General features: G+C 47.3%; 2 protein-coding genes across 2 annotated transcripts; one reads left to right on the top strand and one right to left on the bottom strand.

Annotated features, from left to right (window-relative positions):
• The first annotated feature begins 4305 nt into the window (after nucleotides 1–4305).
• LOC123346334 (olfactory receptor 4D1-like) lies at nucleotides 4306–20107 on the top strand. Its single transcript, XM_044983667.1, has 2 exons — nucleotides 4306–4500; nucleotides 19049–20107. The coding sequence occupies exon 2, from the start codon at nucleotides 19069–19071 to the stop codon at nucleotides 20011–20013; it is 945 nt and encodes a 314-aa protein (XP_044839602.1). The 5' UTR covers nucleotides 4306–4500; nucleotides 19049–19068; the 3' UTR covers nucleotides 20014–20107.
• Nucleotides 5428–14631, bottom strand: LOC123346820 (olfactory receptor 12D1-like). The gene is made up of 2 exons (XM_044984273.1): nucleotides 14627–14631; nucleotides 5428–6286 (listed from the first exon to the last, which is right to left on the bottom strand). The coding sequence occupies exons 1-2, from the start codon at nucleotides 14629–14631 to the stop codon at nucleotides 5428–5430; spliced, it is 864 nt and encodes a 287-aa protein (XP_044840208.1).
• Nucleotides 20108–20220: the final 113 nt, after the last annotated feature.

Here is a 20220-nt window from a genome sequence, read left to right as displayed (position 1 = left end):
TTTTTAATCATCTCTGTGCTGTATCCCTTTGGGAGTGAGACCTGTTTTCATTAAAACGTTCCAAAGGTTTTGTTTATGTAGAATTATAGAAATGGGTGGAAGGGATGGAAGGGACCCCAAGAGGTCATTTTGTCCATGCTCCCATGCTGAGGGAGGAGTAAATATACTTAGACCATCTCTGACCATCTAACCTGCTATTTAAATCTAATTTTTACAGGGCAGATTTATTTTCTATGCTGGAAATGTAGGCTAGACTTTTCAAAAGCAGCAAAGGGAGTCAAGTGCCCAACTCTCATTACCACACTTTGGCAGTTCGGTGCCTAATTCCTTTAGGTTCTTTGGCTCCTGCCAGGCTCTGTTTTAACCTCAGCACTAGAGCTGGTCATTGTTTTCCATCTAACACAATTTGGACAAAAAATGACTTTTTATCAAAACAATGTCGGGAAAATTTTATTTTCTGCAAAAACTGAAAATGTTTTGGTCAAAAGCTTTTCAGGCTTTGGTAATAATATTCAGTGTTTGAAATAGGATTTTTAAGAGAAAGTGCTGAATCTCTGTTCAGAACAGCCCTACACCACTGCTTAATGCAGGGGTTCACAATTTTTGATCCCTGAGGCCCACCTGTGCTGCTGATGGACCCAAACACGGCATTGTCCCTGGGAGGCCTGTGGGGCTGATGATCCAGAAGGCCCGGCAGCCATGGATTGTGGGGGGCGGTGACTCAGAGTGGAAATGGCCGTGAACCCTCCAGCCTCCTCCGCCTGCCCGGGGAGACACCACCTCTTGGGGATGGCCCCTTCTCCTCGCCCTCCGCCCATTGCCTGGCGTCACCGCTTCACCCACACCTGCCCGCCGGGAGTGCTGAGCTCCTCCAGCTCTGGGCAGAGTCCATTGCTGGCCACCATGCCATTGCTGTCTGCTTCTCAACGCCCCCCATCCTCCCCATGTCTGCACCAGCAAACCACCCAAGACTATGACACAGCCCATCTTTGGGCCACAGCTCACAGTTTGGGAACCCCTGGATTAATGGAGTAACAACAGCTCTGCTAGCAAGGGAATCTGCACAGCTGCATGCACATCTTATAAAGCACTTTAGAAAGATGGGACAGCATCGTTACCTTAATTCTTCTAAAGGGAAACTGAGGCACGGATAGGTGATGTGACTTGTCCAAGGTCACACAGCAGGCCAGTGGGAGAGCCAAGAATAGAACCCATTTCCTGATTTTTTGCCTTTGTCTGTAACTAGGGATAAGCTTTTCAAAAGGTCTTAAGTGACTTAGGAGCAAAATCCCACTAAAAGTCAGTGGGATTTGTGCAACTACATCACCTCAATGTTCTATATCTTCATCAGTGAATTAGATAATGGCATAGAGAGTATATTTATAAAATTTGAGCTCTAGATGACCTCTCAAAGTCCCTTCCAGTCCTATGATTTTATGATTCTATGGTGCCTTACAATGGGATTCAAAAAAGTCAGCATGGTTGGTGGCTCCTCGCCTAAGCTAGCCAATGGGGGATTCCAAGAAGAGGGTTGTGTCCTAAGCCCCGCCCCACTTCTAGAGATAGACGCCTATGTCCAGGATGTGGGGAGGTGCCTCCCTCTGGCTGGGATTCTCAGCTGCAAACTCTCTCTCTTCGTGTTTGGTGCCTATGGTGTTATTGCAAGAAGCCGGGAGTGGGAGGGGGGTGGAGGGAGAAAGAGCTGCCTCATAACTTTTAGCTCAGTGATTAGGATGCTCACATGGGATGTGTGAGACCCCCATTTCAAGTTCCTTCTCTACCTGTGGGAGAGTAGGGGATTTGCTACCTCCTAGGTGAGCACTCTAATCACCAGGCTGAAGAGTCATCCTCATGCTTGGTCTCTCTCCCTCTCTCTGGCCTATGGATTCTTTCATTATTTATTCACAGTGGAACAGCTTAAATAGGAGCGACTGGGGAAGCCCAACATCACAATATACCATAACCCTTCAGAGGAGACAGATCACTATTCAAATCCTTTCTCCCCCTCAGGCAGAGGGAGGATTTCAACTGGGGGTCTCCCACATGCTGGATGAGTACCATGACAACTGGTCTAAAACTTATCAAGGGAACTCCTCCACCTTGTGTTTCCACCCCTGTCCCCTGTTTGTTTGGTATAAACTTGCCTAAAGGAGCCTAATCTGGTAGGTGATCTCTGAGCACGCTTACCAGATCAGGCTCCTCAGGCTGGTTAGATGAAGGAACAACTATCTTCCCCTATTTTCTGCATCCCTGTGGGGCTCAGATGTTCAGATACCTGGCATGGGGCTGCAGTGCTCATGCTCAGAGGAAGAATCATAGGTGCCTAGGGAACTCTTTCCTGCAAGGGTTCACAATTTTTTATCCCTGAGGCCCACCTGTGCTGCTGATGGACCCAATCACGGCATTGTCCCCAGGAGGCCTGTGGAGCTAATGATCCAGGACGCCCGGCAGCCATGGATTGCAGGGGACAGCGAATCAGACGCTATTTTCTGCATCACTGTGGGGCTCAGATGTCCAGATACCTGGCATGGGGCTGCAGTGCTTATGCTCAGAGGAAGAATCATAGGTACCTAGGGAACTTTTTCCTGAAAAAATTAGGTTCCAAGAGAGTTGAGGCACTCACAGAGTTTGGAGGCAGCTGAGCAGGGTTTTGTGATTCCCAGTGGGGCCTGATTCTGGGATTTAGGTGCCTAACATAGCACCTAAGTTCTTTAGTTTATCTAGCCCATGGTTGCCTAAATCTCATATTTCCCTTTGAAACACTTTACTTTGGAAGGTCTCTAGGGGACAGGGACTGGCTCTCACTATTTTTTTTTAACTTTTCCAAGTCATTGGGGTTCTGATCTCATTTGATGCCTAAAGTTGTTAATGTAATAATAATAAATAATAATTAATAATTCATCTAATGTTGCCCCACAATTGGTAGAGATGAGAGAGTCTTGCTATGACATTTTTTCAGCTCCTTCCACCCATTTTTGCCATTGTGAGTTCTCCTGTAGAATCAATCTTTCAGTGGCCAACACTGATTGTAATCCCACATTACATAGTTCATTGCCAACTTTTTGTTATGTTCAAGGGCCAGGTTTGTCCCCTGCAACCTGATTTTCATTGTCCAATGCAGACTGGCTGTTGCAGCTATATATTCCATTGCCATCTTCCCTTTGCAAGTACCACACAAAACTGTGTTAAAACAGAGATAATGTTATACATCAGTAAATTTGGGTATAATGCATTGCGGGGATGTTGTAATTATACAAAATTAAATGCTAAAACCCAAGAACATCCAAGTTAAAGTTAAGCTTAAATCCAAACATATTAAGGAATGAAAATGCAGTTAAGCCACCAAAATAACCTTAACTCTGCCCTGTCATATTTTTTCCAACTTCCCATCTAGTTAAAACAATGAAATTTTGCATATAGGAAATATATGAATAATCTTTTTTGTATGGTTCATGGCAATTTCTTTACCATTATTCTTCAAAGTTTCACTATCAGCAGTCATTAAGATGGAGTCAAGGTTTAGAGATCATCTCCTTAATTTAGGATAGAATATATTACAAGGTGTAATTTCCCCACAAAAGCCCACAGGAAATTCAAAATGAAAGTTAAACAATATGCATACATGTTACAGCAAGAAATGATATTAGGGCACCCAAACAAACTTAGCACTGCCCTATAGTGACACTCTGAAGGGAGGAAAAAATGAGAGGAGAGGGGGAATCTAATGTGTACTTCAAAATCTTGGAGTCTAAAAAGACTAAAAGGTTTTAATCATAATTTTAAAGGGTTTTATGTGTATTTTTTTTATTCATGTTCTTTCATGGAAGAGTTTTCAGTTCAGCAATTTCTACAGGGCAAATTTCACCTCCTCATTCCTGAGAGATAGATCATGGGGTTCAGAATTGGGGTGACAACATTGTATATGTGGATGACTATAATGTTCCTTTCAGAGGAGACGCCAGGGGAGTTGGTACATAGCATGGAGACACCATCATGGGGTGGGAGGTTTAGGTAGAAAACATATTGGTCCTGATTTCCCATGATTGTCCAGAGGTAGGAAATTAAGTAGAGGTACAGCAGGAAGTTGGGGACAAAAAAACCCAGTGTGAAGCTCCTAGTGATGATTTTGAGGAGGCTCAGGTTGAGGCGGGTGCTGCAGCAGACCAGGCTCAGGCATCAAGCAGACCAGGCTTGATGTCACAGAGGAAGTCATAGAAGCAGCTGAGGCACTAGAAACAGAGCCAGGAGGTCATGACTGTTGCATCAGCATGTTCAGGGATGAAGTGGCCCAGGTGGCTGCTATCAGCCACAGGCAGGCCTGTGGGTTCCTGACCAGATTGTAGTGCAGCGGGTTAAAGAGGGCCATGTAGCAGTCACAGGCCATGACAGACAGCAGAATGGCCTTCCTGCTGCCCAGGAAGTGGAAGAAATGGAACTGGGTGAGGCAGCTGGTAAAGGAGATGGCCTGGTGCCCCAACAGGAAGCCGGCCAGCATCTTGGGTATGGTGACTGTGTAATAGAAGATGTTTTGCCCAGGAAAAAGGACATTGGGGTGGAAAGTTGGGGCTGAGCCACTGTCAGAAATTTTGTACAGATATAGACATTTCATAAGATCATCCCCAATTCTTAAGTGTACCAAGAGAGATACCACAAATAATCACACAAGGTTTATTACATGCACAGTTGGGGCATCCAAAAAATCTTAACTCTCCATTGTTGTGACAAGAAGAGGGGTGTGGGGAAAAGAAACAAATCAATGGAGCTTTAAAAATTAGGGTCATTTAAGCTGGCTGCACAGACCTTAAAATACCTCGATCACAATGGTATGCATTAGTTGCCAGCTGTGAATACAAGCCAGAGTAGAGATTTCTATTGAAAGAAATTTCATTTATGACTAATAATGGGAGGAAACGAGAATTACATCTAATAAATCAATAAATATTCAAATGTGACCTATGTACCAAATTTCAGAGCGTTTTAACAATAAGAGAAGTTGGAAGAATCTGTGACAGGACAGAGTTAAGGTGGTTTGCAAGCTTGATCTGTGCATTCGTGGACCTTAACAGGGTTGGATTTCTTTTAAGTGAAATCTAAACCTTCAACTTCCAAGGTTTGTAGTGCTTGGTTTTGGAATCTATGCAATATCTCTGTAAAGTAGTTTAACTTCAATTAATCATATGTATTATAAACCTTTATACAAATTTTGTTTGAGAATAATATTTAAATTAATCTCCAAACATTTTCCCCCATAACAATTAGAGATGAAGAAATCCTGGGAGGACATTTTTCCATCTCCATGTTGGTCACTGCGAGAATGTCACCTATAGACGATTTTTCCAGGGGATATTGAAGATAGATCCCCTACATTATAATTCCTTTGGTCAACATCTCTCCTTTTCACTTCAAAACAAGAAGCAGTCACTTGATTTAGTTCCTTTCAGGGAAGAGTTTTCTAGTGATGAATTTCCTGGTGGCGTATTTCACCTCACTGTTCCGCAGGGTGCAGATGAGGGGATTCAGAGCTGGGGTGATGACACCGTACACTAGGGTGATGATCATCTCTTCTCCCTTGGAGCTTCCTGAAGAAGAACGCGTGTAGGCGAAGATCACTGTCCCATAGTACATTGCTATCACAGTGAGGTGGGAGGTGCAAGTGGAGAAGGCCTTTCTCCTGCTTTCCCATGACCCGACCTTCAGGAAGAGGAAGGAGATGATGAAGAGGTAGGAGAGGAGCGTGATGATGAATGGACTCACACCTATAATCCCAGTGACGGTGTGGAGGAGGCTCAGATTGATGCAGGTGCTGCTGCAGGCCAGGCTCAGCAGGGGCTTGATGTCACAGAAGAAGTGGTGGATATGATTGGGGCCACAGAAGTGTAACTGGAAGGTCATGACCGTGTGCATCAGGGCGTGCAGGAAGCCAGTGGCCCAGGTGACTCCTGCCAGCAGCAGGCAGGCCTGTGGGCTCATGACCAGTGTGTAGCGCAGTGGGTTGCAGATGGCCACGTAGCGGTCGTAGGCCATGACAGCCAGCAGCATGGCTTCACTGCTGCCCAGGAAATGGAAGAAATGGAGCTGTGCCAGGCAGCTGGTGAAGGAGATGGTCTGGTGCCCTGAGAGGAAACCGGCCAACATCTTGGGCACAGTGACTGTGGAGTAGAAGATGTCTAGGCTGGAGAGATTTCCCAGGAAGTAGTACATGGGGGTGTGAAGCCGGGGATCGGCCAATATCACAGCCACAATGACTCTATTCCCCAAAACGCTAGCCAGGCCCAGATCCAGGGGGCTTAGGTGATACAACAATTCCAATTCATATCAAACCCTATACACTTAATAGACATCTTTCCTAGCTACCAAGATCTATACGTCTTCTATGTAAGGACCAATTGCTTTGCAAATTTTATACAGCCCAATCACTTTGCAAATTGTCTAAGAAAGTTCCTGCCTACTTTCTTTTCTATTAAAATACCCACAATAGTTAGTTTAGTTTAGGGAAATTTATTTTTTGTAGTGACCCATCCATTCCCAGTCTTTATTCAGGCCTAATATGATAGAGTCAAATTTTCAAAGTAATTCGAGTCTGTTTTTGAAGATTTTTTGTTGAAGAAAAGTCACTAAGCAAAATAAAAAAAATTGGGGCTTCTGGTCTCCCGCAGGAGGCGTGGGTTCAAATCCCACTCCTGACGCAACCTCTTGATTCCACCTCAAGAGGTGGCCTGTTTTCAATCGCCCTTGTAACATTGGAAGAGCGCTTGTTTAGGAGTTTTCTTAGAGTAGCGGCAAGAGAAGTTAGAGGGAATTGTAAATATCTTCAGAATCCATGCGCTCAAGGCACCTAGTTGGGTAAACTCCAGTTTATTCCCCACCAGAAAGTTGGCATTGCTTGGTGTTGGGCAGGTATGGATGTCAAACATACAGGTGGAGGAAGAAGGGAGCAGTACAGTAGACGCTGATAAATGGAAGGTAAGACTCTTAGTCTCAGGGTTTGGGCTTGAGCCCTAAACTGGGTGCTCTAGGTACTCTGGTTTGGCTGCTTCAGGAGGGCACAGAATTGACAACATAGGGAGCAGAGATAGGAGGCAGCTACAACCAAGAGCCCTGTTAGATTGTGTCAACATCCTATCAGGAGGTCTCAAAGCCTCTCTCTCAGTTTGTATCTCAGAAATTCTGTCAGCTCCAGGACCTTTCTCCATCGAAGAGCCGCTAGGTAGGCAGAAGAAGAGGTGGAGAGGATTGCGATGGAGGTAACTAAAGCAGAGAAGAATTGTTCCTCTTGGGATTTTTTGTGTTTCTCTTGTGATCCTGACGGAGGAACCGGAAGCATCATTTGATTTTTTTCAGGCTACTTTCTGTCCAACAGATTCAGTTGGTCCATTGTCCATTCCCCTCAGGGGTTAAGAGCTGGAACCCCTGTGCTCAGGGTCACAACCTTAGCCCAACCGAAGGCACTGAAACAAACTCAAATGATGCTGCAGCTTCCTCCCTCAGCATCACAAGACCAACACAAAGAAAACTCCCGAGGAACGGGGCTCTGAGCATTGCCAGGTTGTGAGTTCTGTGCCCTCAGGAAGCAGCCGAAATGCTCGAACCCCCACCCGCTTCTCTTGGACCACTGGGAACATGGTGTTTGCACAGGAGCCGCAAGCCCTTCTTTCCTCCCTTTGTCTACCCCAGCCCCTTCCCCCCAAATGGCTTCATCGCAGGCTGGAGGGACCTAAGGACCTGCAGGTTTCCGCACCCACCTCCTAAAGCAAACAGGCCTTCCCTTCTCTGACCTTCCTGGAGCCGTGCATCCTTGGAGGAGTTTTACCCCAGGGGGTTCTGATTCCCTGTGAAAAGATGTGTCTGGCGGCCGGCGGGGAACTGTCTTGTCTGCCCCCTCTTTGGGCGCTGAGAAGCTTTTTCTGAGAAACAGCACCTCCTCCTGGTGGGAGAATCCTAAATTCCACCCTCCCGCCCAGGTTTCTCTGAGCAGCTGCTAGATGAAGCCCACTTCTCTGGTCTAGACACCAGCATCTAACTCGCCTTGGAACGGGCCCTGTTTGCTAGCTGGAGAGCGAAGGAACCAGGAAAGAAGGCAAATGTCAGGAAACGCATCTCAGCACGCAAAGAAACTTCCTTCGCTCTTCTTTTGTACTGTCTGTGCCTTTGTGGCACCTTGAGGCCTAACCCGACTAGCTCAGTCGGTAGAGCATGAGTCTCTTAATCTGAGGCCTGGTCTACACTAGGATCTTAAATCGAATTTAGCAGCGTTAATTCGAACTAATCGCTCAACCGTCCACACCAGGAAGCCATTTAATTCGAACTAGGGGGCTCCTTAGTTCGAATTTGGTACTCCACCCCGACAGGTGGAGTAACGCTAAATTCGCACTTGCTAGCTCGAATTAGGCTAGGTGTGGATGCAAATCGAACTTAGTAGCTCCGGGAGCTATCCCACAGTGCACCACTCTGTTGACGCTCTGGACAGCAGTCCGAGCTTGGATGTTCTGGCAGCCGCAGAGGAAATGACCCGGGAAAATTTGAAATCCTTTTCCTGTCTGGACAGTTAGAATCTCATTTCTTGCTTTGACATCGGGGTGAGCTCCGCGGCACCTGCAACGATGCAGAGCTCTCCAGCAGAGGAGTCAGCCCAATGCAAGAATAGAAAGAGATCCCCAGCATGGACAGACCGGGAAGTCCAGGATCTGATCGCTGTGTGGGGCGAGGAGTCTGTGCTGTCGGAGCTGCGCTCCAACAAGCGTAATGCAAAGACCTTCGAGAAGGTCTCCCAAGCCATGACACAGAAAGGATACAGCCGGGATGCGATGCAGTGCCGCGTGAAAGTCAAGGACCTGAGGCAAGGCTATCAAAAAGTCAGAGCGGCAAACGGACGCTCCGGAGCACAGCCCCAGACATGCCGCTTCTACGAGGCACTGCATGCCATTCTCGGTGGGTCTGCCACCACTGTCCCACCACTGACCGTGGACTCAGTGGATGGCATAGTGAGCCAGGACAGTTCCTACTCGATGTTCGCCGATGGGCAAGACGACGAAGGGTCCGTGGAGGAAGGCGCAGGCGACAGCGAACACAATGCCGCTTTCCCTGACAGCCAGGATCTGTTCCTCACCCTCACAGAGATCCCCTACCAACCCTCACCGGCCGTGAACCCGGACTCAGAGTCAGGGGAAGGATCAGGCGGTAAGTCGTATAAACAAGAAAATATTTATTTGCTCGAAAACATGTATACCAAAAATATAAATTCTATCTATAAATACTATATCTAAAAGTTTTTAAAGGGAAACTAAACGAACAGTAGGTCTACACAGATTGGGATGGAACAATAGTCCTCCATGGACAATTCCACAAATGCTTCAAACAGTTCCTCAAATACCCTCCGCAGGAGGTTTCGAGGAAGAGGTGCCCTATTTGGTCCTCCGGTGAAGCTCACTCTTCCACGCCACGACATCCTCAGATACAGGGGAACCATCGCCTCTACCAGCATGGCCGCGTAGGGTCCCGGTCGGTGAAGTGCTTCCCTTAACATCCTTTCTTTCTGCACTCGAGAGACACGCCTCAGGGTAATCTCGTTACTGAAGTGCTGCATCTAATTAGGGCAATTAGCGAATAGTTACTGTTCTTAATGGTTTACTTATACTTTGCATAACAAAGCCCCGCGCTTAGCAGCCACGTGCTGTAGGCCACACAGGAAAAGCATACATTGATCTTTCCCCTGCAGTGTCGGGAGTGGCTGCAAAAGGGTCATAGTATCTGATTTCCAGATTGCCGTTAGCACGACGGCACAGCTATCCGTTAACTGATAAGCATAATGTACTGTAAGGCTTACCAGGACTCTCTGCTAGAGGGATTCTGCTCTCTCTCCCGACTTCTCCGCTCTCCTGTGCAATGGCGCAGCCAATCGGAGCGTAGGCCAAAATGTTGTGCTTCTCTGGAGACCACGTGACACTTGTTGTCCGGTACGGTCTTCTTCATGGAAATTGACTAGACGGTGTTCACTGTTCGCGAAAATGTATCTGTACAAGGAAATCACTAACTTTCCCCATCACACAGCTTCGGGTCCTTCCCGGACTGCCCCGGCATCCCCCTCGCAGAGACTGGCAATGATTAGACGGCGAAAGAAGAAGACTAGGGACGACATGTTCGCTGAACTGATGGTCTGCTCCCGAGCAGAGGCTGCAGAGCAGAAACACTGGAGGGAGACCCTATGTGAGCAGCATCGCACACTCATGGAACGTGAGGATAGGTGGCGGCAGGAAGACCAGCAGACCACCCAAACGCTACTTGGTCTCATGAAGGAACAAACGGACACGCTTCGTCGCCTTGTTGATGTCCTGCAGGACCGCAGGCTGGAGGACAGGGCCCCCCTGCAGTGTCTCTGCAATCGCCCTCACCAGCCAAGAAGTCCTGGCCCCCCCTCACCCAAAAGTACAAGACGGAGGGGTGGTAGAGGACGTGAGAACTGTCACTGAACCAGAGCAGAGCGGCCGTGTACCCCGCACTTCTCACGTTAGAAATTTGTAGAAGTGCTTCCCTTATAGGCTCAGCCAGTCCCAAATCCAAGGTTCATCCCCCCACTGTTTATTAGATTAATAAAAGCTGTTTGCTGTTAATCACTGTTTCCGTCATGTCTTTCCTGTCAGAGGATTTTTCGGTGTATGGGGTGGACAGGGGTTTCATACTTGCACGGTATAGCCTACAGTACCAGGGTACAGACTTGGGGAAAGGATCAACTGCGGGGCACACACACACTGCAGTCAGTAGGCACCAGGGTCATTCTGTGTTGTGTATGCTGCCCCTGTTCATTTCGTAATGTGTATAATTGTCCAGGGTCCTAGCGCCTGTCACGCCATTACTGTGAAGGCAGGCTGCTCTTACGATGCACTTGCAACGGATCCACGAGCCTATCCGCTGCCCTGAGCCCCAACAAGAGCCCTCATCCACGGACAGATAGTCACCCTTCTCCCACACCCATCACCCCTTCCCACGCAGAAACCCGCAGCCCACTGCCGTCATCCAAACCCCTATGCAAAGAAGGCACCACTCGCCCCTTCCTGCAAACCCTCCCCTTCATGCAGAACCACTGTCATCCGTCCCCCACCCCAGAGACCTATGTAGGAGCAGGAGGATGTCAGTCCTCTATGGAGGAAGCGGTCTGTACGTCAGTGCACACCGTGCCCAGCACAGTATGCGTCCATGTCTCAACACCAGAACAGAAATGCAAAGTAAAAGAAAGATTTATTAATAATGAGTGTAACAATTACTTTGCTTAAAAACGTGCTTTGGAAGTGGGGGAAACTTGGAGAACAAGGCATGGAGCCGCAGATCCAAATCGACACAAACTGACACAGGCCCAGGGTCAGTTTCTCTTGAAAGCAAGTGGAGAGTCATAGGTTACCCTGATCTCCGAGGAAACTTGCTTTCAAAGCCTCCCGGATACAGAGCGCTTCCCGCTGGGATATTCTCTCGGCACGGGTGTCTGGCTGAGCGTAAACTGCAGCCAGGCGATTTGCCTCAACCTCCCATCCGGACAAAAAGGCCTCGCCCTTGCTCTCACACAGATTGTGCAGCACACAGCAAGCAGCAATAACTACGAGGATATTCTTTTCGCTGATGTCCGAGCGAGTGAGTAAGCTCCGCCATCTCCCCTTGAGACGTCCGAAAGCACACTCCACCACCATTCTGCACTTGCTTAGCCGGTAGTTGAAGAGTTCCTTCTCACTGTCCAGGGCGCCTGTATAGGGCTTCATGAGCCAGGGCATTAGCGGGTAGGCTGGGTCCCCGAGGATCACTGTAGGCATCTGCACATCCCCAACCGTTATTTTGTGGTCCGGGAAGAAAGTACCTGCCTGGAGGAGTCTAAAGAGACCAGAGCTCCTGAACACACGCGCGTCATGAACCTTGCCCGCCCACCCGACGTTGATGTTGGTAAAACGTCCCCTATGGTCCACTAGTCCTTGCAGCACCATGGAAAAGTAGCCCTTTCGGTTAATGTACTCGCTGGCCTGGTGGGCCAGTGCCAGGATAGGGATGTGAGTCCCATCTATAGCCCCACCGCAGTTTGGGAATCCCATCGCGGCGAAGCCGTCTATGATGACCTGAATGTTTCCCAGGTTCACTACCTTTGAGAGCAGTTGCTCAACGATTGCGTGGGCTACTTGCATCACAGCAACCCCCACGGTAGATTTGCCCACGCCAAAGTGGTTCGCTACTGACCGGTAGCTGTCTGGCGTGGCAAGTTTCCAGAGGGCTATGGCCACTCGCTTCTGCACACTCAGGGCTGCTCGCATCCGGGTGTCCTGGCGCTTCAGGGCAGGGGCCAGCAAGTCACAGAGTTCAAGGAAAGTGCCCTTACGCATCCTGAAGTTTCGCAGCCACTCTGTGTCATCCCAGACCTGCAGCACTATGCGGTCCCACCAGTCCGTGCTTGTTTCCCGGGCCCAGAATCGCCGTTCCACAGCATGAACTTGACCCATTGCCACCATGATCTCCACTGCCCGGCGTACCCTGCTTTCTGAGAGGTCTGCGCCACTCTCCTCACCGCGCTGCCGGAGCCTCCTCGCCCGATTTCTCAGTAGCTGACTGTTGCACAGGTGGACGATAAGGTGCGAGGAGTTGACAACGGCCATAAGTGCAGCGATGATCGCAGTGGGCTCCATGCTCGCAGTGCTGTGGCGTCCGCGCTGTAACCGACCAGAAATGTGCGCGAACAGATTTCCCGCCGGCGCTTTCAGGGAGGGAGGGCGTTTGTGAGTGACGGTTGAATGATGACAGTTACCCAAAACCGCCCTCGACACATTTTTCCCCCAGCAGGCATTGCGAGCTCTACCCAGCATTCCAATGGGCAGCGGGGAGTGCGGGAACTGTGGGATAGCTTCCCACAGTGCACCGCTTCCAAAGTCGACGCTGGCCCCGTGAATGTGGACTCAGAAATTCGAATTAGTGTATTTAGTATGGATACACAAATTCGACTTCATAAGGTCGAATCCACAAATTCGAACTAAGTTGATTCGAAATAGTCTTGTAGTGTAGACAAGGCCTTAGGGTCATGGGTTCAAGCCCCACGTTGGGCGTTTCATCTTGCACTCTTTGACGTTACTCTTTCCCTTAGAGTCGCAGGGCCCAAGGGAATCCACTCTTTGTCCTCTCAACCATCTGAACCTGTCTTGGACCTTCAGTACATCATGAAGAGAAAACAAATTGACAATTCCATGGTCCTAAGAGAGTTGAGTCTCTTCTAGCCCAGGCAAGAGAGGGAAGAAATAACCTTTCAGAAGCTGGTTGCCCCTCACCCCACCCCCAGTAGTGATCTATAGCTTCTCTACTTCTTTCTAGATCTTCGCCAGCACTCAGTAGTTGAGATAACTGCTTCTTTCTCAAATCCTCCACCAGCCCTCTTCATTGGGATGGAGATTGCTTAAGGCTGATGATTCCAACCACATCTTATTCATCCCTCGTACATTTCTGTAAGCCCATGGACAGTAAAACGAGATAGCAATCAAACTGTTTAAAAAAAATAAAAAGACATGGCCTCAATGTATAACAATACTGGAAATTGTTTTAATATGTTTTCTGTTTCTTTTTCATATCAGTTGACTGTGCTAAAAATAGGAAGGGAACCGTAAGGAAACGAAGAGCTCAGAGCTTGTGTTAATCCGCCTTTGAAGACGAACGGATGGCCTCAGTTGGACAGCAAGTAGGTCTAGAAAGTCAAGCCCAACAACCCACATGCAATCTCCCTGGTGGTCTAGTGGTTAGCAGTTGGCGCTTTCATTGCTACTGCCTGGGTTTGATTCCCAGTCAGGGAGTTACTCTCTTCAACAAAAGTCTACCTTTCTTTTCTCACTTAGAGTTCAAGAAGAAGCAAGTCCTCATCTTTCCTTCTAAATGGGAAAATACAAGATTTAAGATGGATTCCAGTATTGTGGTCTCTGTAAGGAAGGGAATTTAACTTTAATTTGTAAACTGATGAGGTGTCCAAATGGCCCGGATAAAGTCATTTTACAAGCACATTTCAGAAAGTTGCACAATAGAGCCTAGTAGCTGTCCTCAGTGAGCAGAGGGTGGGATGTCAAAGGAGTCTGATGGATCTGAATATTTTCCCTTTAATAGCCACTCATGATTTTTGTTGTTGTTTTGTTGTGTTGGTGCTTTAGTGCCTATGAGCCCCAGTCCTGGACCAGGACTCCATTGTGCAAGGTGTTATACAAACACAGAACAAAAGGACCTTCTCAGTCCCGAGGAGCTCAACTCCATGCCCTTCTGGAACTAGCCTAGGACCCAGTAGGATTGATTCCTTTCCTCCTGCTCTAACCCTGGATCACATTTCTCTCCCAGTGCCAGCAATAAAACTCACTGGAATTCCCTCAGACTGAGGACACTCAAATGTCCAGATCTTTCCTTGCATCCCAAATACTTCACTTGTGTTCTCCCTGCCCAGCAGGGGAATTCCAGAGCAGGCTGAGTTAGAGTGGCTATAATAAACATGTAACTGAACCGAACCACTCCAGGGATTTCTTAATGATTCCGCTTGTGGCAGACTCCTTAAATCTCCAATGAGTCAGGTCCCCTCATCCTGACAGGAAAGCAGAGGGAGATTTCAGAGACTCTTTCATCCTAGAGCCAGCCTTACCTCATGTATCAGCTATTATATAAGAGGAAGATTTCTGGGGCTGTCTCACTTCTGGAACCAGGTCCACTTCCCCAGCCTCTCAGCACAGCAATGATCAGTTCTGAGATGTGACTTCCCCGGGACTTTCTTGCCCATTTGGAGGCAGCTGGCTATGACACCATGCACACGGCAGGTTATGCGAGGTATTGACTCTTGATTCCTAAACTGTGCAATGTTATATTAGGGATAGGCATTGTTATTGCCGGATAGGGGGATGCTCAGAGCCCATAGTGAGAAGGAAGGAGAGCTCTGGTTGGGGACATCACACTGAGCACTTGTACTGTTTTCTGTCTGAAAGGGTTATTACAGCTATTGGCGGGGCTGTCAGATAAAAAGAGTTTGGAGGATAATAGCCCACAGACCCATTCTTCTTCACCGGAGCCTAAACCCGCTCTCGGCAGCCCTGTCATTCTTGATATGATCCTCTGAAACCTTCCTGTGACTAGCTGTGTCCCCAGGTTCTCCCACACCAGAGAATCTGTGGAGCTCAGATCTCCAGGGCAGGTTAGAGCTGGGAAACAGACCCCAGGCAAGTGCCCAGATTGATGGTGGAATTTGGCAACTAACTTTTCCAGGTTCCTTTAAGAATCCCAGCCTTGGGGCCCCCAAAACAGCCCAGATTCACACTAAGGGCTAGACTAAGAAAAAACACAGGTGCCTCACTGCTACTCTCAGAGTCTAAGTCCAACATTTCAGTGACACTGGCATTCACAACCCCATCTGAGATTCACAGTGGACCAGAGGTGCCGCATGGCTTTTTTTCATGCCTATGTCCATCATTTTGCTGCCACTCATATTCACAAACCCTGCTTAGCTACCCTGTGGGCACCTAAACTCACTCAACACCCAAATTTCTGCTGCAAAAGTTCCCCAGGTACCTAAGTTTATGCCACTGGGCACCTCCAGGCAGATTGATGCCTCAGCCCCAGTTTGTCCCACAAAGCAGAGGAAGGTGGGTGGAGGAACGGCTCTCCTCCCGGCAGCTGAGCTCAGAGCTCACCTACTGGACAGAGGCCCATTCAAAATCAAGCCAGAGGAGGTGGTGTGGTGCAATGTGCTAGGGGAGAAAGGATTTGAACAGGGGTCTCCCACAGCCCACGTGAGTGCCCTAAGCTGTGGGCTAAACACTATAAGCTGGTGGTTGCTGCTGCCTCCCCCTCTGGCATGTCTTGCCAAAAAATGGTGTAGACACCTAGCTCCAGTGGAGGGACCCTGGCTATGGATCCTGTAGCCCAGAGTTAGGCTCCAGGCTCTGTGAGAAGGGTGTGGTAGAGCACCCGTCCCTTTCTGTGCCATCTCCCATCGCAAACACAGGCAGCGAGCCCTTCAGCCTGCTGGCTTTTGTGAATCCCATTCTCAGACACCGACCTCTCCCCATTTGTCAGGGAGCCTGGGCACTGAACTCAGGCATTGTGAATCCCAGGGACTTTTTTAATTGTCTGACAGCCAAAGTCCCATTGTGAATCCAGCCCTAATGTCATCAAATTATTAAACGTGGATTGTTTGGTAAACTGTGCACAAGCAAATATACATTTTAACACAGGCAAAATGTAAATGTATACATAAAGTACGCAGGCTGCACTTAAAGGGTGGGGGAGTCTATCCTGGGAAGCAGGGACTCTGAAAATGATTAGGGGGTCATGGTGTATAATGAGCAGAACATAAAAGCCTAATGTGACACTCTGGCCAAAACAAAAATGATCCTGGGATGGATAAACAGGGGAATCTAAAGCACTTATGCAACCACTGCTGGAATAGAGAGTCCAGTTTTGGTGCCGCAATTGAGGAAAGATGTTAAAAAATTTGGAGAGGGTTCAGAGAAGAGCCACTAGAATGATTAAAGGATTAGAAAACGTACCTCTTAGTGATAAACCCAATAAGCTCAGTCCATTCAATTTAAGAAAGAAAGGATAAGGGGTGACTTGATTACAGGCTACGTAAGTGTCTACACAGGGAACAAATATTTAATAATGGGCTCTTCAATGTAGCTGAAAAAGGTCTTCCATGATTAAGTGTCTAAAAGTTGAAGCTAGACAAATTCAGACTGAAAATAAGGTGTAAATTTTTAACTGTGAGAGTTATTAACCCTTGGCATCTTCTTGATCAGACCTGACTCAAGCTCAGGGGAATTTCAGAGAGTCTTTGATGTTAGTGCCAGTCTTAGAGCATGGGTCTGATATGGTATAAGGGGAAGATTTCTGGGGCTTTCTCTCCTTTGGAATATGATTTCCTTCCCCTGTCTATTCAGAGAGCTATGATCAGCTTTGAAATGTGACTTCCCCTGGTCATCCTTAATCATTAAGAGGCAGCCGGATCTGATACCACCGGCACAGCAGATTGCATGAGGTAGTGACTGTTTTTGCAAATAATTGACAAAGTACAATTAGCCATAGGCTTTGTTACTGCACGGGGGGAAGAGGTGGGTGGGAGGCTTTTCAAATATAGGCTTGAATATTAGAGAAGTCTAAGTGATTTAGGAGTACATCAGCCCACTGAGCCTTCACTACCAAAACTATCTGACACCTTTGTAAGACTAACTCTGTCTGACAAGGCTTCTCCTTAGGCAACACCTCTATGCTGCTGTGATCTGAAAGCCATTTTCTCTGGGGCTGGCTGGAGCTTGAAAGTTAAAACCAGAAAAAGCCAAGGGTAGTGCCCATATCTGCTTATGAAACCTAAATGAAATTCCCTGCACCTAACTCTCTTATTCCACTTTGATGATCCTACACTGAGAAGTGATATGTGTTATGGAAGGTCTCAGAAGTTGTCCATGGTAGGGCAGAAATTGAACGCAACTCCCTAGAATCCACAGCCAGTGATTTACCCATACAGCCATGCTCCTCCTCTCCTCCCAGCACAGAGCATTGTCATTTAAGAATGAGATATTTATTTAGGGTTCGTTGATATTTTCAGCTCTTGGGATTTTCAAAAATACTAATATGAGTTGAGCATCCATAATACCATGGCAGCTTTGAATATTTCATTGTAGATGAATACCTGCAAATCTTTGCATGTTCATAGTTTTTCAATGGAGATGTCTCAAGCTTAGCACTAGAATGTATGTGTACCAAAATACAGAAATGTGATTTTTTTCAGAAATCTTGAGCAAAAGCTATTCCTGCAAAAGCCAATCAGACTTAATTCCTTCTCTTTATGTAGCCACTCTAAGGGGTCAAAGACCATTGTTTTGTTAAGGAAGGATAGAGGAATTCAGTACCTCTGATGGGGTAGAGAACCCCAAGCTAGCTGTCTCTCTCTTTCTTTCACCTAAAAACGCCTGCACTTTTGGGCCTCTGGGAGAGATCCTGACCACGGTAAGAGTCAGTCACCATCTTGCTGGAAGACAGTGTGTGAGAAAGGCAAACTTGAGCAAAGCTTTGAAGCAAAACTTGTTAAATAAATCTTTAGACTTTTACCTGCATGTTCGCACTTTTATTTGCTGGTAACCATTTCTAACTTTGTGTCTTATATTTGAATTCACTAAAAGTCTTGTCTTCTTTTTTTATAAATAGGTTTCATTTTGTAATCTAAACCAATCCAATGCTGTGTTTCAATTGAACTGTTTGGTAACTCCAGTTAAACTAGCAAAACTATTTTATATTGACTCTGTACAGAAGCAATGAACCTTTAATATCTGAACTGTGCAGAAAAGGGGCAGGACAGTGCAGAACACAGGTTTTTGGTAAAATTCAGGACTGGGAGAATGCTGGGGTTACCTGCAAGTAGTAATCAAAGCTGGTGGAAGCCAGGGTGTGACTGGTAGGTTGTTGACAGGCTGCTGAGGTCATAGCTGCTGGTCCAACACTGCAGCTCTACACAGACACCAAGGGGGTGACACCTACAAGCTGGTAGGCTGGTTGTGAGAGTCCCAGGTTGGAAGCTACAACAGCAAAGCATTGTAAGGTACCCAGGGTTATGGAGCGGGCTGTGACACAAACCTTACTGGTCTGGATCGCACCCCAGAATGTGACAGACACCCCGATGAGAAGCCCTGGTCTGTGAGTACATCCACTTTGCAAATATGCCTTCTTCCCAACCCTGAGCCTCTAGGCCACATGAGGAATCTGTGGCCCATGTGAGCTGTGCACTCTCAGGGCTTCAGGAAGATGAATGGAGACAGTTGTTCGCAGGGGGCATTTTGAGTGTGTAGGTTGCTCCTGTTCACTCCCAAAGAACCCAAATTGGAGATGACCATTGGTGGAGCTCAGAAGTTCTGCTGAAGTAGGGGTACTCACCATTGGGGCTGAGAACACAGTCTGGAATTTGGTAAACAAAGAAAATTTCCATGCAAGTGTATCAGTTAAGATGGAGTTCATATTCTTTTAATAACAGTAATGTACTGGGATTGCATCATAATTATTATCATCACTGTTCCTTCTTCAGGCATATTTTGAGGTTAATAAATGGAGAAGAAGAACTTCACCCCAGTGACAGAATTTGTCCTCTTGGGCCTCACTCAGAGACCTGAGCTGCAGCCATTCCTTTTTGTGACTTTCTTCATAGTCTACATAAACACTTGGCTGGTAAACGTCATCATCATCACCACTGTGATCTCTGACTACCAGCTCCACACCTCCATGTATATCCTGCTGGCCAACTTGGCTTTCCTAGATATCTGCGATTCATCAGTCAATACTCCAAAATTACTCTCAGATCTCCTCTCACAGCATAAAACCATCTCATTCAATGAGTGCATCCTTCAGATGTTTTTCCTCCACTTCTTTGCTGGCGCTATGGGGTTTTGCCTTGTGGGGATGGCGGTCGATCGGTACGTGGCCATCTATAAACCACTGCGGTACTTAACTATCATGAACCGGGGTGTATGCATGAGGATAGTGGCACTGGCATGGCTGGTTGGATTGGCTCACTCTGCTGTTCAGACTGGACTGCTCCTCCAGTTACCCTTCTGTGGTCCAAACATCCTGGACAATTTTTACTGTGATGTCCCACAAGTCATCAAACTGGCCTGCACCAACACTCACTTGGCTGAAATGCAGATGAACTTAAACAGTGGGTTAGCGATCATAATAATATTCATCATTCTGCTTATTTCTTACGCTGTCATCTTAATCAAGATCAGGACACATGTCACGGAAGGGAAGCACAAGGCTCTGTCCACCTGTGGAACCCAGATCACTGTGATGTGTTTTCAATTCATACCCAGCATCTTCATCTATGCTTGGCCCATCAAGCAGTTCGCCCTGCATAAGGTGGTCTCAGTCATTTACTCTACAATCACCCCAATGCTGAACCCGATGGTCTACACCATGAGAAATGCTGAGATGAAGAAGGCCATCAGGAGACTATTGAACAGAATGCTGTTCTCACGGCAGGAAAGACAGACATAGTTTATCTCTCAATGTCCATTGGTGTTAAAAACCTGATCTCAGTCATATATCAGAGATCAGACATATGTGGCACGTGAAATGTGTGTGTGGTCAAATAAGATCAAATCCTGCACACTCATGAGAATCTCAGTTCACAAATGCATAATAGATGGAGAGCCAGAAACTCCATGTAAGGAAGAAAAGCCGTCAGTGGAAATAAGACGTAGC

This window comes from Mauremys mutica, chromosome 12 (genome assembly GCF_020497125.1).
Source record: "Mauremys mutica isolate MM-2020 ecotype Southern chromosome 12, ASM2049712v1, whole genome shotgun sequence".
NCBI classification, from domain to species: Eukaryota; Metazoa; Chordata; order Testudines; family Geoemydidae; genus Mauremys; species Mauremys mutica.
This window is presented reverse-complemented; position numbering and strand designations above follow the sequence as displayed.

Bases quoted from the DNA above. Each gene is read 5' to 3' on its own strand.
- LOC123346334 (XM_044983667.1), top strand. From the start codon at position 19,069: ATGGAGAAGAAGAACTTCACCCCAGTGACAGAATTTGTCCTCTTGGGC.